General features: G+C 41.7%; 1 protein-coding gene across 23 annotated transcripts in view; it reads right to left on the bottom strand.

The window, feature by feature from the left end:
* Phf21a (PHD finger protein 21A) overlaps positions 1-23,777 on the bottom strand; it is a 206,412-nt gene that overhangs the window by 28,687 nt on the left and 153,948 nt on the right. For 13 of the 23 annotated variants that reach the window (XM_070032483.1, XM_070032488.1, XM_070032485.1 and 10 more), the window contains 4 exons: positions 17,594-17,791; positions 7,911-8,162; positions 6,377-6,466; positions 1,646-1,939 (listed from right to left, as the gene is read on the bottom strand). In XM_070032483.1, coding sequence (XP_069888584.1) covers positions 1,646-1,939; positions 6,377-6,466; positions 7,911-8,162; positions 17,594-17,791 — 834 coding nt within the window. The remainder of the gene's footprint in view (positions 1-1,645; positions 1,940-6,376; positions 6,467-7,910; positions 8,163-17,593; positions 17,792-23,777) is intronic. The other 10 variants (XM_070032492.1, XM_070032500.1, XM_070032495.1 and 7 more) reach the window with 4 other exon arrangements.

Raw genomic sequence — 23,777 nt, 5'->3', positions numbered from 1 at the left:
GACTTTCAATATATTAATATAACGGTCTGGTGCCAGTAGGTCTAAAAAATTCTGACCTAAAATAATATAACACCATTGATTTTTAAATATTTCTAAGAGTACTTTTTTGGGGGTTCCCTACCTGTGAGAACAGTGATAGGAGCTTGTTTTTTCTTTTGTGCTGGTACTCAGAACCTTGAACTCAGAACCTTGAGCTCTCAGATTTTTCTGCTCATGGCTAGTGCTCTACTACTTTGAGCCATGCCTCCAGTTCTGGCCTTTTACTAGTTAACTAGAGATAAGACTCTTGCAAATTTGTCTACCCAAGCTGGCCTGGAACCTTGATCCTCAGATCTTAGCCTCCTGAGTAGCTAGGATGATAGGTGTGAGCCACCAGCACTTGGCTAGGCTCTTTCTAATGTTTCTTTTTTTTTTTTTTGGGTCCAGTCGTGGGGCCTGAACTCTGGGCCTGGGCGCTGTCCCTCAGCTCTTCAGCTCAAGGCTAGCACTCTACCACTTGAGCCATAGCACCACTTCCGGCTTTTTTCTTTTTGCTTATATGGTGCTGAGGAATCGAACCCAGGGCCTCAGGCATGCAAGGCAAGCACTCTACCACTGAGCCACCTTCCCAGCCCCTCTAATGTTTCTTAAAACAAGATTTTGGCAGTTTCTTTTCTGAGCACAAGGTCTGGTATGTGATAAGCTGCCTGGGTTCAAGTCTGGTGCTGTATGTGCCCAAGGCTCCTCTGTTCAAGGAGGCTAAGTACATGAAGAAGCTTCTCATCCCCCACCATGTCACTGCCCTCTTGGCATCTTGGTCTACTATCCAGAATTGGAAGACAAGGATCCCCAGAGGCTATTTTCACAGGAATGAGAGGTCAGGCCTGAGCAATCAGAAATAGGTCAATGACTTCTTAAAGCAACTGTCTAAAAAGGGGATGCTTTTCTTTGCAAATTTCTTTTCTCTCTTTACTGTTTTTTCTTTTTAATCAAATAGATAAAATGATTATCTGGAAATCTTGATTTGGTTTGGTTTTTAGAGAGCTGCCATAATACCTTTAAGGTTTTTATGGAAGTTCTGCTATTTCTAGTCTCAATAATTTGAGATAAAGTTGGCGGGAAAATATAAGCAAAAGGTTTCAATATTTGAGCTAGAATGCCTGCTTCTTCCAGACTTAAAGGGATGGTTTTTGGAAATTTTAATTAGTTTGTTTGGGTGCATGCCACTAGCAATAATAGAGAAAAATATTTAACGTGAGACCCTTTCTCTGCTGAGTTTAGTCATCCTTACTTTCACGGTCATCTCATCTGTGTTCTTATTGGGCTGAAGCTAATATGGCGTTTTCTGTTTACTACATCTTTGCTTCCTCACTGAGGCAGCAGATCACTTCGGTGAATTTCTGCATCAGAGCCAGCAGGGGGAGCTCATTCACACAAGAATCTGAAGCCCATCTGCAAGGGGAATGAATGGTGGAAAAGCAATCCAACTTTCTTCAGTAAGCATGGCCTCTTTTGCATGTGGAGGAAACAGCATACAATAAGCAGCAGAATATTGACAAAGGTGCTTAGATGAGGAGCCCTTGAAAAGGTGCACTGAGAGACGGCTCAGCAGCCATTGCTTCAGGGCAGGGCTATTGCCCACAGCAGGTGCATATTTTGCCCGTACCTGTTTTTCAAGGCTTGGCTTGCTAAGCTGTACAGTTTGAGGTCCAGCGAGTCTGGTCCCTGGAGTAGCTATCACAATGCTGGTGAGCTGGGCCATGGGGAACGTTTTGGCTATGGTTGCGGTCTGCCCATTGACGACACGGACAGGGTGGATGGAATTCTGGGAAGTGGGGAGGGTTGTGGGGGTAAACTTGGTCAGCATGACAGGCCTCTGGATAAGTTGAGGAGCTGCAAGCATGGGAGGAGGTGCTGGGGCGATAGGAATGTTATTCTGAGCCACAGGCTTGGGTCGAACCTATGGGGGAAAGAGAATAATTATTGTATTACTTAAAGAAACTTCTCAAGTCCTATAAGTCTAAACCATGCCAACTCTTCCATACCAAATATGTGACGCGGTACTTACAGATCTCAGGACGTGTCTTATAAAAGACTCACTCATCAGTTCCTAAGAGGATGCAAAGCTACCCTAGCATGTGGTACTTCTGATTCCTCTGCTATGCCGGGGTTAGAGGCCTGGCCCAGAGACTGCTCCCACCCAGAACTTGTGCCCAGTATAAAAGTAATGCTGCTGAATTTCTACTTATCTACAGCTTCAGTTCACCTACATTTTTGCCCCTCTTGACTACTCCCTTCCGTCTCCTTTTGTGGGCTCACTTCTCTGTTAAATAGTTGTATTTCTCAGGACGAGGTCCTGGAACTCCTCTTCTTCCCAGTGTCCTTGCTCTTCCTAGAAGCCCTTGGCCAGCCTGCAGCCTCTCTTCCCATCTCTATGCTGTAGCTTTCACTTTTACCTTTGGATCAGAGACACTTCCTGAAGTGAAGAGTCATACTAAACTAGACATTACTACTTGGACCTCTCATGAGACATTCAAAATCATTATGTCTCCCATGTATCAATTTCTTGCTCTAACTCTCTGCTCTTCCTTTAATCACCTCCATAAATGGCATTTCTTTTCTTTTCTTTTCTTTTTGGTTGGCTGTTATGGGGCCTGAACTCTGGGCCTGGGCGCTGTCCCTCAGTTCTTCAGCTCAAAGCTACTGCTCTACCACTTGAGCCACAGCGTCACTTCCGGCTTTTTCTGCTTATGTGGTGCTGAGGAATTGAACCCAGGGCCTCATGTTACCATTGAGCCTTCCCAGCCCTGGCCATTTCTTGATAAAATTTCAAAATCATTTTTTGAAGTGAAGGAGAGACAGTGCCTTGAACTTCTGACCACCTGCTTCAGCCTCAGGAACACTGAGATTGCAGGGGTAACCCACCATACCTGGTTTCAGAATCATTATTGACTATTTCTACTCTCTCTACTTCCTCAGTACCTTTCAAATCTATCTACTTCTTTCTATCCTCACTGTCACTATTCTTGCTTATTTATGGCTCACTGAAACGGTAATTTTAAATTCAAAATGCCCCATTGGTGGCTCATGACTATAATCCTAGCTCCTTAAGAGGCTGAGAATGGGAGGATCATGGTTCAAGGCAGCCCAGGCAGAAAAGTTCATGAGATTCCTCCTTACCAGTAGCTGGACATGGTGGCACATGCCTGTCATTCTACCTATGTGGGACATTCAGACTGGAGGACTGCAGTTCCAGGCTAGCACAAGCAAAAAAAGTCCATAAGGCTCATCTCAATGGAGAAGCTGGGTATGGTGTAATATTGAGTATTATCACAACTACTGTGGAGAGCCTAAAAGAGGAGGATCACGGTCTAGGCATGTATGGACCCAGTAGGAATTGAGTGCAGGAGAGGGCTGGAGCCATGGCTCAGCAGTAGAGTACCTGACTAGCAAGCAAGGCTCTGAGTTCAAACTTCAATACTGAAGGGGGAAAAAAGCCAAAGTTGTGTTTAAAAGTATGAAGTCAGCTTTACCCCGGTACAAATCCTAGTCTAAAGAATAAAACATGTTACCTCATATCTCATCTTTCTATGCCAGTGGTTTTAAAGTTTGAAGTTTACTCTAATGGTAAGTTACTTTCTTCTTATGCATGAGAGTGTAACTTTCAGGCAACTCTCTTCATCTGTTCCTTCAGAAACCCAGGAACTGTGAGAAAGCAACTATGTTACCAGGCACATTGGTAGGAAAAAACCCTTCCTGCTGAATCACTAAGAAGTCACTGAATGGAATCTGGGTATGTGACTATAAATATGTTCAGAACACAATACTTGGGTTTTCCTAGAAGGGTGACTCTTGTAACTTGAACATGTCTATTGTGGGGTCTTGAATGACATAACTATGGAAATGTCATGTGATAGCCTGGTTCATATGAGCACAGGTTTCTATGTTGGAGTTGCTCTCTACCATTCTGGATAAAGACCTCAAGTTTTAGCCAAGTGCCAGTTGCTCACATCTGTAATCCTAGCTATTCAAGAGGCTGAGATCTGACTTCCAATTAACTACCAACAAGCTGAAAGTGGAGCTAGTGGTAGAGTGTCAGCTTTGGGTAAAAAAGCTAAGGGACAACATCCAGGCCCTGAGTTCAAAGCCTCAGTACTGGCACAAAAACAACAACAACAACAACAACACATCTCAATTCTTGATCCTGAAGTATCTTGGGACAGGATAGCTGCTCTAGGAACTTCATTGAAGAAAAGTGCCTGGTGCCATGTTGCTTGGCAAGCTGTGGTTTCCGCCCTCTATCGTTTCCAAGGAGACTGCTGTTAAATGTGGCCCGCCACAGTCTTTTGACTCGGAAAAGTGAAGCTTAACTTAAATCGACTTTGTGGTGGGTGCTTTTACATTGTTTACTTTTACATTGTTATCAGTTACATATGGGTTTATATTTTTATCTCTATAAACCAAAAAACATGAAATAGAAGGCAAAGCATGGACTATCAACACATTGAAATGATTTCACAGCTTATTAAGAGGTTATGACCACTCCTTTCTGAAAAAAAAGGAAAAAAAAAAAGAGCAATGCCTACTTACATAGGGCTGTTCTGAGAATGAGAACAGCCAACCCACATGGGGTACTTAGCATAGGACTTCGTATACAGCAAGGTTCTCTAAACATCAGCTATTATCATCACTGACAGTGTTCTAACTGTTCTTCCTACCAACAGTATTGACATCTCTAATTTATTCCCTGCACATTGCCAAGAGAGAATTTACTAAAGTCTGATCATGTCAAATACTTGCTTACAAACTCCCCCCCCGCCCCCAGTCCTGAGTCTTGAACTCTGGGCCTAGGCACTCTACTACTTGAGCAACAGTGTCACTTCCAGCTTTTTCTATGATTTAATTGGAGATAAGAGTCTCACAGACTTTCCTGCCCTGGCTGACTTCAAACTGTGATCCTCAGATCTCAGCATCCCGAGTAGCTAGGATTAGAGGCATGAACCAACAGTGCCTAGCTTGCTTACAAATTCTTTAATGGACACCTAATACTGCTAGGATAAGGCCTAGGTTCCTGCATAGGCTGCAAGGATCCACAGCCTCATCTCTAGTCTAGCCCAGGCCAGGCTGTTGGCCCTCTGTACTCTACCACCACAAGCCTCCTTCGCTCCTGGAACTTCCATGCAGTTCTCCATTTTAGCCATGCATATATGCTTGCTCTACCTTCTGCCTAAGACGCTTCCATTCTTCCTCCAAAACTTTGTCAGGCTAATTTTAAAAGATTTTGGTCTTAGATTGAATATCACCTCCTACAAAAAACCTTGAGGAACCTTTCTGAGGAATGGGTTGGGTGTCTTTCCCATGTGCTCTCATTCTTCTCTGTATTCCCTTTCATCAGCACTGTCATTGCCTAGCTGTCTCTGAAGATCTCTGATGACAGAGAACCTTCTGTCTTAAAAACAGTGGCTCTGTATAATGTTTGCTCATAAGGTATTTATTATTAAAGATTTATCTGATCAATGACTGGATCACCTTATCTTACTACTTCCAATCTCTCCTCAGAGGCAATTTGTAAATCATGTATGCTGCTGTCACAAAATTCCTTTCTCTTCTCTCTGCTGCAAACCAAGGGCTTCCATTAGCCCTCATCCTTTGTCCTAGGCAAGTCAACAATTCTCAAGGCCCAGACCATCTGCCTTGAGAAGGGTGAAGGTCCGTCTCATGAATGGAAGAACACGCTCAGGAGAACATGAGCAGGCAGGGTGGCTAGGAATAGGTAGAGCTTCAGTGATACCCTTCCCACCTTGGAAATAAGACTGCTTACTGGTCCATTTGGTGTTGCTTCGTTTTCTAATATACAGTCATAATTGTGCTTTTTTCCTAATGCCAAATGTGTTTCTAGCACATCAGTAATGTAATACCTTAATTGCTTTTTTTGGGTGCTAGTCCTGGGGCTTGAACTCAGGGTCTGGGCACTGTCCCTGAGCTTTTGTGCTCAACGTTAGTGCTCTACCATTGGAGCCATAGCTCCCCTTCCAGCTTTTTGGTGGTTAAGTGGAGATAAGAATCTCACAAATTTTCCTGCCCAGAGTGGCTTTTCAACAGTGGTTGTCAAGAATAACAAGCATGAGCCACCAGTGCCCGGCTCTTAATTGCTTTTAATTTGGGAAGTTTTCTCTTCCCTCACTTCACATTGCTACCTGCATTGGGCTATGGCTAACAAGCCATGACATTAGCTTTTTTGTAGCAAAGAAATTTTTTTGTAGCATGAGAAATTTTTAGTGAAGTACAATCTGAATGCAACTAAATCAATAAACCTGCTTATAGGCTGCTTAGAAAGGGCCTAAGAGGTTTTCTGTCCTACCCATCCCACCACTGGACTTCTCGCCAGTTCACTCACCTGTGGAAGAAAGTTTGGACGTGGAGTGAGTCTAGGAGGGGGGATAAACTGTGGTACTTTGATGGGCTGAGGAGGTGTTGCCTGAACCTGCTAAAAAAAATGGGAAAGATAAATGAACAAGAGGAACAAAGTTCATCGTTTGATATCAAAGCGAGACACTCTTACAGCATTTTTATTTTCTATTCTCTGGATCAGGCAGTATTTCTACAAGCTTTCTCTGCAGAGTTGACCATCTGAATGAATGCTGCACTAAAAAAACTTTTTGCTTTCCTACTCGCATGCTTTACCCCATGAAAGGAACCCACTACACTTCTGTTTCTTCACATAACACACGTAGAACACAGCAGGTTCAGCAATCTTAGACTACTTCCTTTGACACTCAAGGATACATGCATTTACATATCTTAAAAATAAGAACTGGATCCAAAGTAAAATCAAACTTGCTGCCTGGCCAGACAGGCTTTTTCTAAGGTAAGAGTTTCACCCGTAACTTCCAGCATCCAGCTAAGTGATCTGGTTGCTTCTCTAAGGACTCCTGGATAAGTGGTGGAGTTTCACTTGGTTGCTGTCTATTTTCCTCATCATTGTCATTATTCAAAAGCCACCAAGAACTCATAGTTTATTTATTTATTTATTTATTTAGTCAGTTGGTTGTGGAGCTTGGATTCAGGGCTGGGACACTGTCCCTGAGCTTTTTCCCTCAAGACTAGGACCCTATTAATTTGAGCCATAGCTTTACTTCTGGTTTTCTGGTGGCTAATTGGAGATAGGAATCTCATGGACTTTGCTTCCTGGGCTGGCTTTGAACTGTGATCCTCAGATTTCAGCCTCCCGAGTAGCTAGGATGACAGGCATGAGCCACCTGTTCTTGGCTCCTACTTTTGATTTTACATCAACATTTTGGTATAGTTCCCCCTCATTATCTAAAAATATCAGTTGCTGAATGACTTTATCCTAGAAATCTCATGAACAATTCTTGTCCAAATATTTCCTCCAAAAGAGCTTGGTTTAAGGATTTTGTTCTGTTTTTTTTTTTTTTTTTTTTCCCTCCTCAACTAATGCATTACTATGTGAGCTTCTTCAGCATTTTAAAGGTGTGCCCCAACCAACTCCTAGTACGTCCTGGTTGCTTTCAGTTGAAAGGCATAGTGAAATAAAAGAATTTAGTGGAGACTTTTCCCCAAAGCAGCAATACAGCACAAGAAAGCTTAAACACCAAGTTCCACAGGGAGGACAGTGGACAGGAAGAAGAGAAAGAGAAATGAAACCGCAAGCACTTCTGTGAAGGACATTTTCCTCCCCAAACAAAGTCACACTCTGACCACAGACGGTACACTATGTGGTCCCTGGTATCACGACACCTCTGTAACCAACTGAGCAGACTAAGGGACGCTACACTTCCTCATCAAGCCCACACAGGAGTTTGGGAGAGAGTTATAGAAACTGAGAAATCAAACAGGAGCTACGCTGAACATAGTCTACAAATGTATAACCCTTTCATGTGTGCACGCATGAGGAGCAGCTGCTGGCTTACCAGAGTGACTGTGTTTTTTGCCACAATTTGGACAGCCTCTGCCCCAGGCCCAGTGACCTTACTAGACGTCTGGAGGTTGACTGGTGTGTTCTGCACATCAGTGCCGAGCACAGCCTTCTGACTGTTGATGGCGGTCACCATAGCAATGGTAGGTCTCTGGCCCACAACAGAGGCAGGCATGGTCGCAGTTGCTGCTTTCAAGACGAGAGGTAGTGTCTTTGTGGTAATCATAGAAGCTGTAGTTACAGTCTTCTAGGAGACATGGAGAACAGATATTAGGACACCGAAATGTGATCCTATTGAACAATATATTGCTGAACTCCAAAAGGAAACAAAGCAATAATTCTCATAACCCATCAAGTTCTTCTATATAACAATTCCTTTGTGTACACAGAGCACAATTCTTGCTAGGGAGAAAGATAATCTCTAGTTTGCTAGAGTTCTCAAATTAGTGTCACTTGTAAATGGGCAAGTACTTTCTAATGACTATAAAAAGTTTTGCTTTTTTTTTGGTCTGGTTGTGGGGCCTGAACTCTGGGCCTGGGCGCTGTCCCTCAGCTCTTCAGCTCAAGGCCACAGCACCATTTCCGGCTTTTTTTTCTTTTTGCTTATGTGGTGCTGAGGAATCGAACCCAGGGCTTCAGGCATGCAAGGCAAGCACTCTACCACTGAGCCACCTTCCCAGCCCCTGACTATAAAAAGTTAATAGAAGCACAGGGTTTTCAACAATGAATGGAGTCGATCTACAGATACAGAATATTTTTTTTTCTAAATCTTTGCCAGAAACCAATCAATTTTTCTACAAGTTGCAAATCAATGAGGGACATAGTATTTCTACCCTTAATGCTACAACCTCACCAGTATGAACAAAGCCATCATAAAATTACAGTTATCTGCTTCCTGTGCCACAGAGGCTGGGGGGGGGCAGGGGCGGTGGTGGCAGGAGAGAAATTCACATGAGGATTAGTGCAAGTGTTGCCTCAGAGCTGGTAAATCCCAAGCACCAGCTAATGAACCATATTAGCCAACTAGCGTAGGGAGCACCAGCTCTTGATAGCAAAGGGATATAAGTCACTGTAATCCTTTCTCTGAAGATCTGCTGCTGAAGTGATCAAAGATTCAGTGGAACATGACAAGATGGAAACAAACACCTGAGTTTCAAAAAGCTGTAGAGATCAGAGGCTGAGCTGAAGTGAGAGGACCTGACTGATGCTCCCTTAAGTGCCACTGCGGCTTTGAAGCTGCATTTTCCTAGACTTTTGACTAGAATAATTACAAGTGTCAGTGACAAAGCAAGAGAGCAGAAACAACCTTATTACATGGCACACATATCTATCTGGTGCTATAAGTCACAAAATGCAGATGGTTTAGGAACAGGTACATTTATCTGGGCCAATGCACTGGTTTTCATACTCCTCCTTCTGTTCTTAATTTGTATTTACACCATATAAGTTGGTAGCTACTAGCCACATGTGACTATTTAATTTTAAAATTAGAAGCTGGGCACTGGTGGGTCATCCTAGTTAGGAGACTACAATCAAGAGGATAGTAATTTAAAGACAGCCTAGACAAAAAATACTGAAGAGACTCACAATAACCAGCAAGAAGCCTGGCCGGAGGAATAGCCCAACTGGTAGAATGCCCACCCAACAAACATGAGGCCCAGAGTTCAACCTCCTTTTTTTGTTTTGATTGGTCATGACTTGAACTTAGGGCCTGGTCAGTGTCTCTGAACTTTTTTTTGCTCAAGGCTAGTGATCTACCACTTTGAGCCACAGTTCCACTTCCAGTTTTCTGATATAAGAGTCTCACAGACTTTCCTGCCCAGGCTTAGCTTTGAGCCATAATCCTCAGATCTCAGCCTTCTAAGTAGCAAGGATTACAGGTGTGAGCCATCTGCACCAGGCTTAATTTAAAAAAAAAATTATAGCCAGGCACTGCGGCTCATACCTGTAATCCTTGTTACTCAGAATGCTGAGATCTGGGGATCTGGAGATTCAGGCCCGGCACAAAAGCCCAGGCAGGAAAGTCCATGAGATTATCTCCAATTAATCATCAAAAAAACTGGAAGTGGAAGTTGTGGCTCAAATGGTAGAGTACTAGCCTTGAGTATAAAAGTTCAGAGACAGTGCCCAGGCCCTGAGTTCAAGCCCTAGGACCTGTACATAACAAACATTTTTAAATGGAAAAAACTCAAATTAAATATCAATTCCTTAGTTGCATTAGCCACATTTCAAATGTTCAAAAACCACAGGTGGCTAATGGACAGGGACTATAGAGAACATTTTTTAACACTGCAGAGGATCTCATACTAATGAAAAGCACTCTTATTTTCTCCGAGACATACCAATTTCTCTTATGAATTTCTATTTTAGTACCCATGTATTAAATTCTTTGAGTATAGGTGATCAATTTCCACTTCTTCTGCCTTATATCCACAAACACAATGTATATTTTAAATTCTTTTTTTTATTTTTTTATTATTTTTTGGGTCTGGTCGTGGGGCCTGAACTCTGGGCCTGGGCGCTGTCCCTCAGCTCTTCAGCTCAAGGCTAGTACTCTACCACTTGAGCCACAGTGCCATTTCTGGCTTTTTTTGTTTTTGCTTATATGGTGCTGAGGAATCGAACCCAGGGCCTCAGGCATGCAAGGCAAGCGCTCTACCACTGAGCCACCTTCCCAGCCCAACTTCTTTTATTTTTAAAAGATATTAATAATCATAGTTTAGTCAGTCATCTTTATTAAAATTACCTAATCTCTGATTCTTCCTCTCTGAGGCAATAACACCACAGTGGCTTATTCCCGTCACTGTTTCCCCAAACATGAAACTAAAGCAAAGACTTATAGCATAGTTGCTTTTTGTTTGTTTGTTTGTTTTGGTCAGTTGTGGGCTTGAACTCAGGGCCTGGGCTCAAGGCTAGCACTCCACTTTCAGCCACAGTGCCACTTCTGGTTTTCTGATGTTAATTGGAGAAAAGTCTCACAGACTTTCCTGTCTGGGCTGGCTTTGAACCTCAATCCTCAGATCTCAGCTTCCTGAGTAGCTAGAATTACAGGTGTAAGTCACCAGTGCCCAGCAGCATTTTTCTTTTTCTTTTCTTTCTCCTTTCTTTCTCTACAATGCTAGGAATCAAATACCTAGGGCCGTAAGGATGCTAGGCAAGCACTCTACCCTGGGTTACTTCCACAGACCTAATGTCAGCTATGTGTAATAAGAGAGGTTTAAGTGTGTGTGTGTGTGTGTGTGTGTGTGTGTGTGTGTGTGTGTGTGTGTGTGTGTGTGTGTGTGTGTGTGTGTGTGTGTGTGTGTTTTAAAACATAGTTGATATCAGCCTTAAGTTTAATAAAAAGAGCTTTTGAAGTGGTATGCATTCAATGCTGGTTATAGAAGGAAAGCTCTGATCAGCAGAATCAATGATAGGGATTTTTTTTCTTTTTTGTCAGTTGTGCGGCTTGAACTCTGGGCCTGGGCGCTGTCCCTGAGCTCTACAGCTCAAGGCTAGCATTCTACCACTTGAGCCACAGTGCCACTTCTGGTTTTCAGAGTGGTTTATTGGAGATAAGAGTCTCACAGACTTTCCTGCCTGGGCTGCCTTTGAACCATGATCATCTCTCAGATCTCAGCCTCCTGAGTAGCTAGGATGACAGATGTAAGCTACCAGCACCCAGCAATGATACGGATTTTGAAAATAGTTCTGCATTTTGTGACAGCTTTCTTCCTTTTCTTAATTGGCATATATGAAATTGTATATAGCAGGACATTTTATCATGACATTTCCATATATGCACACAATGTACTTTGATCTTATTCACCCCCTTGTTACTGCTTTAAAACATGCAATGTATGTTTGCTTTAAATAACCTTTATTCAGGTAAATCATTATCAATATTTTAATGATCAATATTTAACTGATTATTCTAGAAATACTGAATAAAACCTGAAATCTACCTTACTGATACCCCAATGCTTAAATAACACTGAAACCTGACAAGTTTGTTCACATCTTATAAGTTAGTATTTATATTTTATTTGCAAGTACTTAAGTTGTGGCCGACTTCATAGCAAATATTCTATCATCTATACGATTCTGATGTACAGGCACAGGATCTAGTACTGAATGCTTCAGCAAAAACTTCTCAAAGAACGTATTTACTGTTCACTGATATTACATCAGTTTACTTCAATTTCCACTCCTGGTCTGGTGCTTCCTCTACTCTCAATATCAAGGAAAATAAACTATTGGTTTGTTAAGGTTAGATATGAAAGGGAATCAAAATGTAAGCCTAATGCAAATGTCTGAACTGTCTGCCAGGAAGGGAAAACAGAGAAAACGACTGCCCCACAACAAAGAAAATTATTTTTATGGAAGCTCTAATTATTCTTGGTTACTTTATGCTCTTCAAGCTTGACCATCTTCAAGATGAGGGAGAGCTACTTGACAGTTTCATAAAGTTCTTTAATTTTTTGTTTTATTATAAATTTATCTTTATTTCTTTATTGAGATTAGGTAATTATATAAACCTCACAATATTGTGGGATAGTGATACTTAGCTAAAGTCGCAAACACATTTGAACCTTCACAAGGTGAATTGTCATTATCATGATCTATAAAGCTTGTGAACTCTACAAACTTTGACAATACAACTATTTCTTCCAAATTGGGTGATATGCACATTTTTTCCTTTTGCTTAATGTAAACTGTTCCCTCTCTCTCCCTCCTTTCCTCCCTCCCTTCCATCATTGCTCTTGAGTTGCTTAGTTTATGTTCATCAATGTCTGGTGCAGCTGATAGATACCTCTCTGCTGTATTTTTTCACCTGTTTCCCTCTGGTAAGTTCTTTAATTTTGACAGGACCCAAACTGCATGAGAAATGCATTGCAAATAACACTAGCAGCCATTAATTAATCTACAGTGTTATTGTCATTAACCTGAAAAATACTTAAAACAGACGAATGCCGAAGTACAAATCAGAACTTAGAGGAATTATTACCACAGGCTCTCATTAACCTACACATCTATTTTACATTGTTTGCTTCATTTTGACTAGAAGGTCACTGTCATGCACTCAAACATCTACAAATAGAACTCTCCCTCCTTTTATCTCTTAAGGGTTTGTTTTTATTAACTGCACTCTTCTTAAATACATCATAGTAAATTTGCACTTTTCATTCTATCATTAAAAAATAAAAGGGCTGTAGCTGGGTGCAAGAGGTTCATGCCTATAATCAGGGCTACTCAGGAAGCTGAGCTCTGAGGACCAAGGTTCAAAGCCAGCCTGGGTAGGAAAGTCTGTAAGACTCTTATCTCCAATGAAGCACCAAAAAAAGCCTGGAGTAGAGCTGTAGCTCAAGTGGATATTAGCTTTGAGCAGGAAAGCTCAGAGGTAGTGCCTACACATTGAGTTCAAGCGCCAGGACCAGTACACACACACAAAAGAGTTGTGAAGGCAGGTTGAAAGTATGCATGTACTTGCAGGTTCTAGTTTTTCATTTTCACTTTTTCCTCAGTTGGAGCTAATCTGGTAAAGGGAACTGGGCTTACCCTTCCCTCAAAAAGACTTTTTAGTGTTCTCTGGGTTTAGGTATTTTCCAATCACTTAACTTGAAATCAAAAAAACTTTCTCTAGCATTTTCCCCTGGCCACTAATGGCTCAGTATTCCTTTCTGGATATATTCTGTAATATATATATATATATACACATACACATATTATGTATTTAATACATATATAATCTCATATATTATATATAAATAAATAAAACCTTTGCTTTTATGATCACTAATGGCTCAGTATTCCTTTCTGGATATATTCTGTAATATATATATATATACACACATACACATATTATGTATTTAATACATATATAATCTCATATATTATATATAAATAAATAAAACCTTTGCTTTTATGATCCTTTCATTACTTCCCTAGGACTGACAGAATACTCAAGTTTTTGGTGTTTTTTCTTCTGGCTCTACCCCCCTTCCCCCGTCCCATCAGTTCATGGACTCTGTACTTCAACAACAGTCTACTTGCTGTTCCTAAGGCATGTATTTTTTGTTGTCATTACTGTTTTCTTTTGGGGGTGTGTGCGCAGGTACTGGGGCTTGAACTCGGTGCCTCATGCTCTTGCTTGGCTCTCTTACATCTCATGCTTTACCACTTTTATCTTTTCATGTTCGTTTTTTTCTTCCTTTGTTTTGTGCTAGTACTGAGGCCTTAACTCAGGCCTTGCACCTTTATTTAGCTCTTTCATTCAAGGCTAGGACCCTATCACCCTGAGCTACTTTTCTAGTACAGTTTTTTTTGCTGGCTAATCAAACAGTCTCTATCTTAAGACTTTTCTTCCTGGGCTAGCCTCGAACCATGATCATCTGATATCAGTCTTCTTAGTAGCTAGAAATATAGGCATGAGCCACTGGAGTCTGTGTTGTTTGCTCTGTTTCTGAGACAACATCTCGCCTTATGGTTTGTGGATGGCTTTGAACCTATGGTCCTCTTGCCTCAGTTTTATGAATGCTCAAAGAACAAGCTGCACAACCTAGCCCAGCTTTGCATATTCCTTTCCTTTCCTTTCCTTTTTCCTTTCCTTTCCTTTCCCTCCTTTCCTTCTCACCCTCCCTCCTTCCATCCCTTTCTTTTCCATTACTGGGCTTTGAACTCCAGGCCTCAGCCTGCTAGGCTGGTCCTCTACTTCTTGACACAATCTGCCAGCCACTGTGTACATTGTACATTGGTTATTTTTTAGATAGGGTTGTGTTTTATGCCAGAGTTGGTCTGGACTGCAATCTTCCTATATCTGTGCTTGTTCAGAGGGACTTTATGATCGTTCTGATTAAAATTGCCCTGTTTTCGGTATTTTTTTTTACACTCTCTACTGCTATTTCTAGTTTTGTTTTTTTAACAGTTTGTTTTTTCCTCTCTATGTTTTTTTTTTTTTGGTAGAGGAGCACAATACAAGGGGTTTAAACACTAGGCCTCGTGCTTGCATGGCAGGTGCTCTATCATTTGATCCATGCCTGAAGCTCTTTTTTGCTTTGCTTCTTCAGGTAGAGTCTTTGCATTTTTGCCCAGCCTTGGCCTGCTATCTTTCTATTTAGGCCTTCTGCCTAACTTGGACTACAAGGAGTATGCCACCACACACAGCCTATTTGTTGAGGTGAGATCTCACTAACTTTTTGCCCAGGATTGGCCTGGTGCCATGATCTTCTGATCTCTGCCTCTTGAGTAGATGGGATTATGGAAATGAGCTACTACACAAAGTACTCTATTTTTTTTTAATTCTTAAAAACAGAAACAATCTTATTTATGAACATAGCTTCAACACTGCCAACAACGATGCTTGCAATAGTAGAGATTCAGTAAGTACTTAGAGAATGAATGGAAATTTTGTTGTTGTTGTTGTTAGCACAATTTCCTTTTTATCTCCAGTAGCAAAATACAGATCATGAACCCATGGATCTTTCTCTCCAAGGCAGGGGAGAAATGGAGTTTTCAGTGCAGTACACACTCGTGTGTACAGTTGATTTCTTCTAAGAGGCCTTAGCTGGGAAACACCTTATTTGTCGCAAAGCATCACAGGACACTGGCACCTGGGGCCCTGCACCCATCTTTTCACTTCCCTACTCTTGCAATGAATGGAAATTTTATGATCATAGTGTACCAGATCCTTGGTAAGGACTGTCATTCTTCATCTACCAGAATCTAGCACGTAGCCAACATTCAATGTATATTGAAGGACAGTTTATTGTGAAGACAAACACCAAAAGCCTAGGGGATCCTTTGGATCTTAACATGAGACCTTTGCATTAACAAAACAATGTAAAGCAAAGGTTAATCAATTGATGTCAGGTGGGTTATCAGATGGAGAGATGCTATATAAAACTGTTTGGGGCTAGTCCAGGCCCCTCACTGCCCACCAACCCTAAGCAGTACAGAGTTTGCATGACCAGCAAGGGAAGAGCTATTATAAGTATTTTAAGTATGTCATAAATAATTCCTGACTTGTGTAACACGGCATGTCATTGGAATAGAGAACTCCTATGTGCCAGGAAACAACAAATGCTACCACACTCCTTCCATGTCCACATTTTCTGATTAAACGGTGTTTTGGAAGAGAATAACCTAACCCAGCTTTGTTTAAAACTAACAAAAGTCATCCTATAGAAGCAATGTTGGCCCAGGTCAGGAGAATTACTTCCTTTTGAGGGAGGAGGAACGGGTGTGGATTGAACTTGGCCTCAGGTTGTTGGGTAGGAGGTCTACAACTTTAGCCATACTCCAGGCAGCTCTTCTGGGCTTAACTTTTTAGACAAGGTCTTTAATTTTTGCCCAAATTAGCTTCAGATTGAAATCCTCCTACACATTTCACATAACTGGAATCACAGATGTGCACTACCATGTCCAGTTTATTGGTTCAGATGATACCTCACCAACCTTTTGCTCAAACAATAATCTTTCTGCCTCTAAGTAGCTTGGCTTATAGGCATGCATGTGTGTGTATACACACACACTATATATGTATACACATGTACAATATACATATATGTGCATATATACACATATGCATATGCATATATATACATACATACAAAATTAAGCGTTGATGTGTGGAAGGAGTACATGATTTGTTTTCGGAAGATCCCAAAGCTCTGGAAATGTACAAAATTAAGTGTATTTCTTGGCACTGGTGGCTGAATCTATAATCCTAACTACTTAGGGGGCTGAGATTTGGAGGACAGTGGTTTAAAGCTAGTCCAGGCAGAAATGTGCAGAAGACTCCATCTCCAAAATACCCCACAAAAAGCTAGGCTAGAAGGTGGCTCCAGTGGAAGAGAACAAGATGAAGAATCAAATCGAGTAAACATGAGACCCTGAGTTCAAATCCTGGTGCTGGCAAAAGGAGGTATATTAAGTATATATGTGTATTGGGGAGTGACAGCTTACAATAGTGTGAAAAGGGCATGTGATCTCAAAGACCTAAATGAGTCCTTTCCATAATGCAGGTCAGCATCTGGAGACTAAGCTTGAAGAGTTTTCTTTAGTGAACATCACCTCCACGTGCATCCTTTGAGAGTCTCTATGGCCCCATGATCCTTACATTTTATGCTAGTTTCTAAGCTGGTAGGTAAGGTGCATTACAAAGCTTCTGTTGGCTCCAGTTTGTACATGTGGTTCTCATCTATGATTCCCATCAGTGTATTAGAGCACATGCATATTTTCATGAATATGGACTTAAAATGAAGATTTTTTTCTATGAATAATAAAAACAGCATCCTTAGGAATGCCTCTTTCCACCTGGTCCCAAGTGTGTCCATCTCAATTAGTTCCACGTGTAATTGCTAGGAATTCCAGAGGAAAAATTCCAGAAGGGATTGGCTCACACTGACTTTTAGAACAAGAACAAATGATCACCTCCAGACATTCAAACTAAAATTTGATTCTGTTAATAGAGAAGTGATTTTTCTTTATCACTGACTACCTTTCTTTACTTTTTAGAAAGGTAAGTTTTTTTTCTTTTTCTCCTGGTAGTGAATTTCAACTCATTCTCATTCCAGCTACAGTCACAAGAAGTAACTAGAAAAGCTTCATTTAGTGCTAGTGGAGCTTAGGATACCCGACACAGGATCCATCAACACATCAGTGTACGACACAGTCTTCGAGCGCCATCCACACTTTTACCTGTGAAGCAGTCAAGGTGGGAGAGGGTGCAGCTGACTGCTGGGCGTGGTGGTGGTGGTACTGCTGTAGTTGCTGTAGTGGTTGCTGCTGTGCTGTTGTTAGTTTATTTTCAGATTGTGGCAATGGCTGTATTTGGAACTTGTCTGGTTGTTCTTGCTTTACTATCAGGTTCTTCCGTAGCTGTTCGACTACTCTTTTCTATCAAATGAAGACAAACAAACAAACATCTATCAGGATATTGTTTTATCAGAAGCACAGAAATATTCAGCAATTTTATTCAACTAGTCCCTTCTTATAATTAGCTTCATCAAAAACTTGTTGCATTGAAATTTTAGAGGTTCTATATTTGAGGGTTTTAAAGAACCTATCAAACATTACCATTTATATAAAATTAACTATATCAGAAGTAGAGATGTGGCTCAAGTGCTAGAATGCTAGCTTGGAGCTAAAAGATCCAGGACAGCACACAGGCCTTGAGTTCAAGCCCCAGGACCAAGACAAAAAATAAAATAAACAGTCTAAGTAGTGCTTTATATATAAAGGGAAATTGAGGCACACAGATAAAAAAGTGAAGGAGAGTTCAAATCTCTTCTTTTTCTGAGATAGGGTCTCTATCCATGGAGACCATGCTGGCCTTGAACTCACAGTTCTGCCTCAGCTGTTTGAGAACTGACAATCACAGAAGCACATCACCATATTCAGGTCAAAGTTATTGGCTGTAAGTTTAGCACATTAGGCCAAATGAGAAGAATGATAATAGTAAGCACAGTAGCAAATGCACAATTAAATTTTAAGCTTAGTTGATTTTCTTCCCAGCTATAAGATGTTGTGCAAATGTCCTAATTTACCTGTGTCTCAATGAGCTGATCTATAAAGTGAGTGATAACAGTATCATGAGAAATCATTATGGCTTTTATGAGTATCAAATGAACACCTATCTCGGTATGATAGTACCCATGTATGTGTGTGTGTACAAACACACACCTGAATATACAAATACAACTCAAGACCACATAATGTGAACTGAAGAATTCAGAATAATGAAATTGGGACAATATTTTTTTTTTTGGGTCCAGTCGTGGGGCCTGAACACTGTGCCTGGGCACTGTCCCTCAGCTCTTCAGCTCAAGGCTAGCGCTCCACCACTTGAGCCACAGCGCCACTTCCGGCTTTTTTCTTTTTGCTTATGTGGTGCTGAGGAATCGAACCCAGGGCCTCAGGCATGCAAGGCAAGCACTCTACCACTGAGCCACCTTCCCAGCCCTGGACAATATTGATTACTATTATTTTTCACATCTGATAATATAGACATAGCACGTATCTAACACGGTATAAAATCTTAAGTAGATTTTTAAAAGAAAACCATGACATCAGCAAATGTAATATAAACAACAAACATCATAGCCAAGCACTGTGGCTCACACTTGTAATCGTAGCTACTCAGGAACATGGTTAGACGCTAGCCTGGGCAAGAAAGTCCATGAGACTCTTAATTCCAATTAAACACCAAAAAAGCTGGAAGTGGAGCTGTGAGTATAAAAACTCAGGGACCCAATCCTCAAACACAATGTCCAGGTCTTAAGTTCAAGTCTCAAACACACACATACACACATGGACCCAACAACCAGACATCATAAATTCCCCTCTCTCTCTCTCTTCCCCCACCCCTCCCTTTCTGCCAGTCCACCAGTCCTGGGGCTTGAACTCAGGGCCTTGGTGCTGTCCTTTAGCTTTTTCACTCAAGGCTGGAGCTTTACCACTTGAGCCACAGCTCCACTTCCCAATATGTGTAGCTCTTCAGAAGAACTTCTTTGCTGGGAAGCTGTAGAAATACTTATTTAGGTAAAAATTTAGCTACATGGTATGGAAATTTTAAATTCAAGCTTCTTGAACTTACTAGGCCTTGTTCAAAGCCAAACCAATATATTTTTTTGATACCTTCATTGCTGTAACAATACATCCTCCTTCTCTTCCTTTTCTGAGCTGCTGGGGACTAACCCCAGGGCCTGCACGTGCAAGGCAAACACTGTACCGTGGAGCCTACTAAGAGTACCATTCATCATGGTGTAAGCTGTACAACGACAGGGACCTCTATTGTTCACAACTGCCTCAGCACTGAGTATTATGCTGCTGAGCTATGTCCTTACTCCCTACCCAGTATCCGTAAAGTGATGGGTCTGGAGACTAGCCATGGCTCAGGGAATATGTACAGACAGCAACAACCGTTTGAACCCGACTGAACTCTGACTCTCTGGTCCTGATGGCTTGAAAAACAAGCACATGCAGCATTCCTTTTTCCCTTCCAAGTGACTTCTGCTGCAGTATACTCTTTTTGATAACAAGATTGCTATTTCTGTAACAGATTGTGGATGGAGAAAAAGAAGTTCAGTGCTAGTTGAGCTTTGTATAAAGCTTTAATAAAGGGGTAGGGGAAGCCGTATCAGCCAGATTAATTGTCAAATTCCTACTATGGCCCCAATCAACTTCACCACTCTTATTCTCTAAAGAATCCAACTTTCAACATGTTTGAACATTAAAATGCTGGCAAAATGGATTTTTAAAAACTTGAAGTCAATACAAAATACATTCTTGAGAGATTTTTATGTTGCTATTGATTCTTTTTAGACAATGAAAATATCATATAAAGGACAATTTGGGGGGAAAATGATTCTGCTATAGATTATATATCCTGCTAACACTGCTTCTTTGAATAAGTTTTGTTGTTGTTTTTTGTTTCATGAATACAGAGGTCAAAGTCTTTGCAGAATCCATTCACAGAATAATAAGAACATAAATTAAAAAGATCAAGTGCTTATGAAAGTTAACTTTCATGTGTTCAATATTCTATTTCTTAAGTGTAACAGGCAGGGGAATGGAGTACTGCATTTCCAAGGAGGCGAAGTGCTAGTGTGCTGCAGATAGTTTTGAGTCTCACGTGTAGACTTTATTGCTTGGTGCTTGCCAGAACATTTAGATGTTTAAAATGAAATAGTCATTTCAAGTTGTTTTCAGTCCTCCTCTCTCTCACACACTAATACATCAGCAAGCTGGCTAATGTGCAGTATCAGCAGCCACAGCAGCTCCAAGACCGCTTAACAACAACAACAAAACAAACTGAGGAAAGAAACCAGGAAGCAATAATACAAATGTGACACCTGACCAAAAAAACAAAAAAAGCAGCCATCTCCTAAACTACTGCTGAACAAAACCAGCACAGAGCACAGGAAACTGAGTAATTACTGTACCAGGCACACGAGGACAGTGTGTTTTCCTCCTCTACAGCCATGGTGTGCTCCTGCTTAATGCCTAACTGAAGTAAACTAGAACGAAAGACCATGCCCGGGCCATTCCCGCATTACCCACAACAGCAGGCACAGCAGAGAAAAGGAGGGAGAAGGGTGCAGTGAGAGTAGTCTTCAGCCATATGGCTCGAGCAGGCGCCCACCAATCAGAACCAGAGGCAGAGTGGAGGGTGGGAGTCAAGTGAGTCACAGTGCAAGTCACAACTGTTCCTCCCAGGGCCTCAAACAAAGCCCTGGAAGCTTGCAGGGAGGGTAGGCGGGGGAGGAACCAAGACCCCAATACTAGCAAACTTACATCCATCTTTGAGGTGGGGGGAGGGGATATGAGAATCAGGGAAAGGGTTGTGCAGATTGGACACTGGTCAGAACTCATAAGTGGGTAAAGTTTTCTTTAGGAGTTGCCTTTGGAATTCCCACGTGTACTGCTCTGAAAAGCATGCAACCTTGTTTGCTGTGTTCACCAGGTTAGAATACCACGTGCCCACATGCCCAGTCGTGCATCTCTGGAGCTATGCAGTAGAAGCATGTGCTCTTTGGGAGCAGGGACTGGCTAGAAAAGGATTGCTGCTGTGCCCACGGGCAGTTTTTCAGGCCCACAGTCCTGTCCTGGATAGTTCAGTCTTGCTCTGGCAAACACGACACTCGCAACACTTCACAGGAATCCAGATCTAGGTCAGCACCAGTTCTGGGTTGCAACGAGAGAAGACAATCAAAGCATTTCATAAATCCTAGCAAAGTGGACTTAAGCAGAGTTCTCAACAGGCCAGAACGTAGGATATCCTCTGGTCTCCCAGGAGGTAATGTACACTTTCACTCATGACTTCTGTTGGTCATTAATAAAGGTTACACTTGAGTAAACAATCTGGTATTTTCAATGGCATTCACTTTTAAGGAGAGATCTTTGACGTAGCTAATTACCTTCAAATAATATCCTGAAGCTTTGCGAAAAGGCTGAAGTTCATAAATGCCATTTGCCATTTCCCAATAAGTTTAAAGGAATTAAAAGTGAGGAAGAAACTGAAGGAGATGGGGGTGGGTGAGGAATGCTGGTAAAACGGAGGGAGAAACAGTTAATAACTTGTCTTCTTTCCTTACTGTATTTCCTATAAATAATAGACCGGTGAGGCCAGCCTCCAAAAGGGTTAGTCCCATCCCCTCCAAACCATCTGTCAGGAACAGCTCCATAAGCCCAGCCTGTAACAAGCACCAAGCCCAGATTCCCTTGACACTCGCATCATTGGGCTTCATCAGGGCTTGTTCAGGCAGAAGAGTTCACAGAGCCACTGACACTTCAAGTCACAGTTTCCAAGACAGGTAGTCACAGTGATCAATATTGCGACATCTAGCAACACTATCAACATGCTCAAATGACACCAGGACAGATCTGGAAGGAAAATATAGAACAAGACTCCCAATACAGCAGAATATGGGTTCATGCTGGTTTCTCAAGTCAATGGCTCCAACCAAGTTCCATGACCATGATCAATAAAGAGACAGAAATGGAGGGGCAATCCCCAGCCTTCCCTCAACCCAGCCACCAATCTGGTATTCCCAGTAGGAGCTGCAGTACAGTGTCGCTTAGCAGGTGCAGGCCCTGGGGTTAGTTCCCAGCCCCTCAGGAAAAGCAGCAATAAACCCCTTACTTAATGCAGTGGGAGAACTTCAGTGAAGTTACTGTTCTAAGGGAAATTTGATACTGGTGAGTAGGTATCAAAATATTCTCAGTGAAAACTAGTTGCATTTTTTTTTTCATCTTATAAGATACTAGGTACTCCAAACTCACTGAGGTTGGGTTAGAATTAAAGAGCTCCTGTCCGTTTTAAACTTTTTTTTTTTTTTTTTTTACAATCCTGGGGCTTGAACTCAGGGCCTAAGTACTGTCCCTTAGCTTCTTTGTGCTCAAGACTAGCACTCTATCACTTGAGCCACAACACCACTTCTGGCTTTGTCTGAGTAATTTATTGGCGATAAGAGGCTCATCGATTTTTTTCTGCCTGGGCTGGCTTTGAACTGCTATCCTCAGATCTCAGCTTCCTGAGTAACTAGGATTACAGGCATGAGCCACTAGCACCCAGCTCATTTTTAACCATTTTTAAAAAGGGATATATTCTTTTTGTTTGGTGCTGGTCCTCGGACTTCAACTCAGGGCCTGGGCACTGTCCCTGAACTTTTATGCTCAAAGCTAGTGCTCTACCACTTGAACTGTCACAGCTCCACTTTCAGCTTTTTTTTTTTTTCAGTCATGGGGCTTAAACTCTGGCCCTGGGTACTGTTCCTGAGCTTTTCAGATCAAGGCTAGTGCTTTACTACTTTGAGCCAAAGTGCCACTTCCAGTTTTTTCTGGTGGTTAATTCAAGATAAGAGTTGTACTGTTCTGCCCAGGGCTGGCTTTGAACAGAGATCCTCAGATCTCATCCTCCTGAGTAGCTAGGATTATAGGCGTGAGCCACCAGTGCCTGGCTACACTTTCACCTTTTTTTTCTTTTTGATACTGAATTGGAGAGAAGAGTGATGTGAGCTGTGAGTTTTTCTGCCACTGCTGGCTTTGAATCATGATCCCCAGATTTCAGCCTCCTGAATAAAGGTAGGATGAAAGGTGTGAGCCATCAGCTCCTAGCTTGGCTATAGTCTTTAAAAATACCCTTTTTCTCTGGCATTGAGTTTGAACTCAGGGCTCTACACTTGCTAAGCAGATGCTCTACCACTGAGCCATGCCTCCAGTTAATATCTGCTTTCCTTTTTTTTTTTTTCTGGAGTCTCACATTTTTTTTTTCTACAATCATTATCTCCTATTAGGGATGGGGAACATTCCTCAGGCCATATAAGGCCTATAAAATCATTTAGTACACACATAGATGTATATGATGGGATACACACACACA

Source organism: Dipodomys merriami, unplaced genomic scaffold (genome assembly GCF_024711535.1).
Source record: "Dipodomys merriami isolate MVZ:Mamm:240054 unplaced genomic scaffold, mDipMer1.0.p SCAF_21, whole genome shotgun sequence".
NCBI classification, from domain to species: Eukaryota; Metazoa; Chordata; class Mammalia; order Rodentia; family Heteromyidae; genus Dipodomys; species Dipodomys merriami.
The sequence above is the reverse complement of the archived record's forward strand: the minus strand, read 5'-3'. Positions and strand labels throughout refer to the sequence as shown.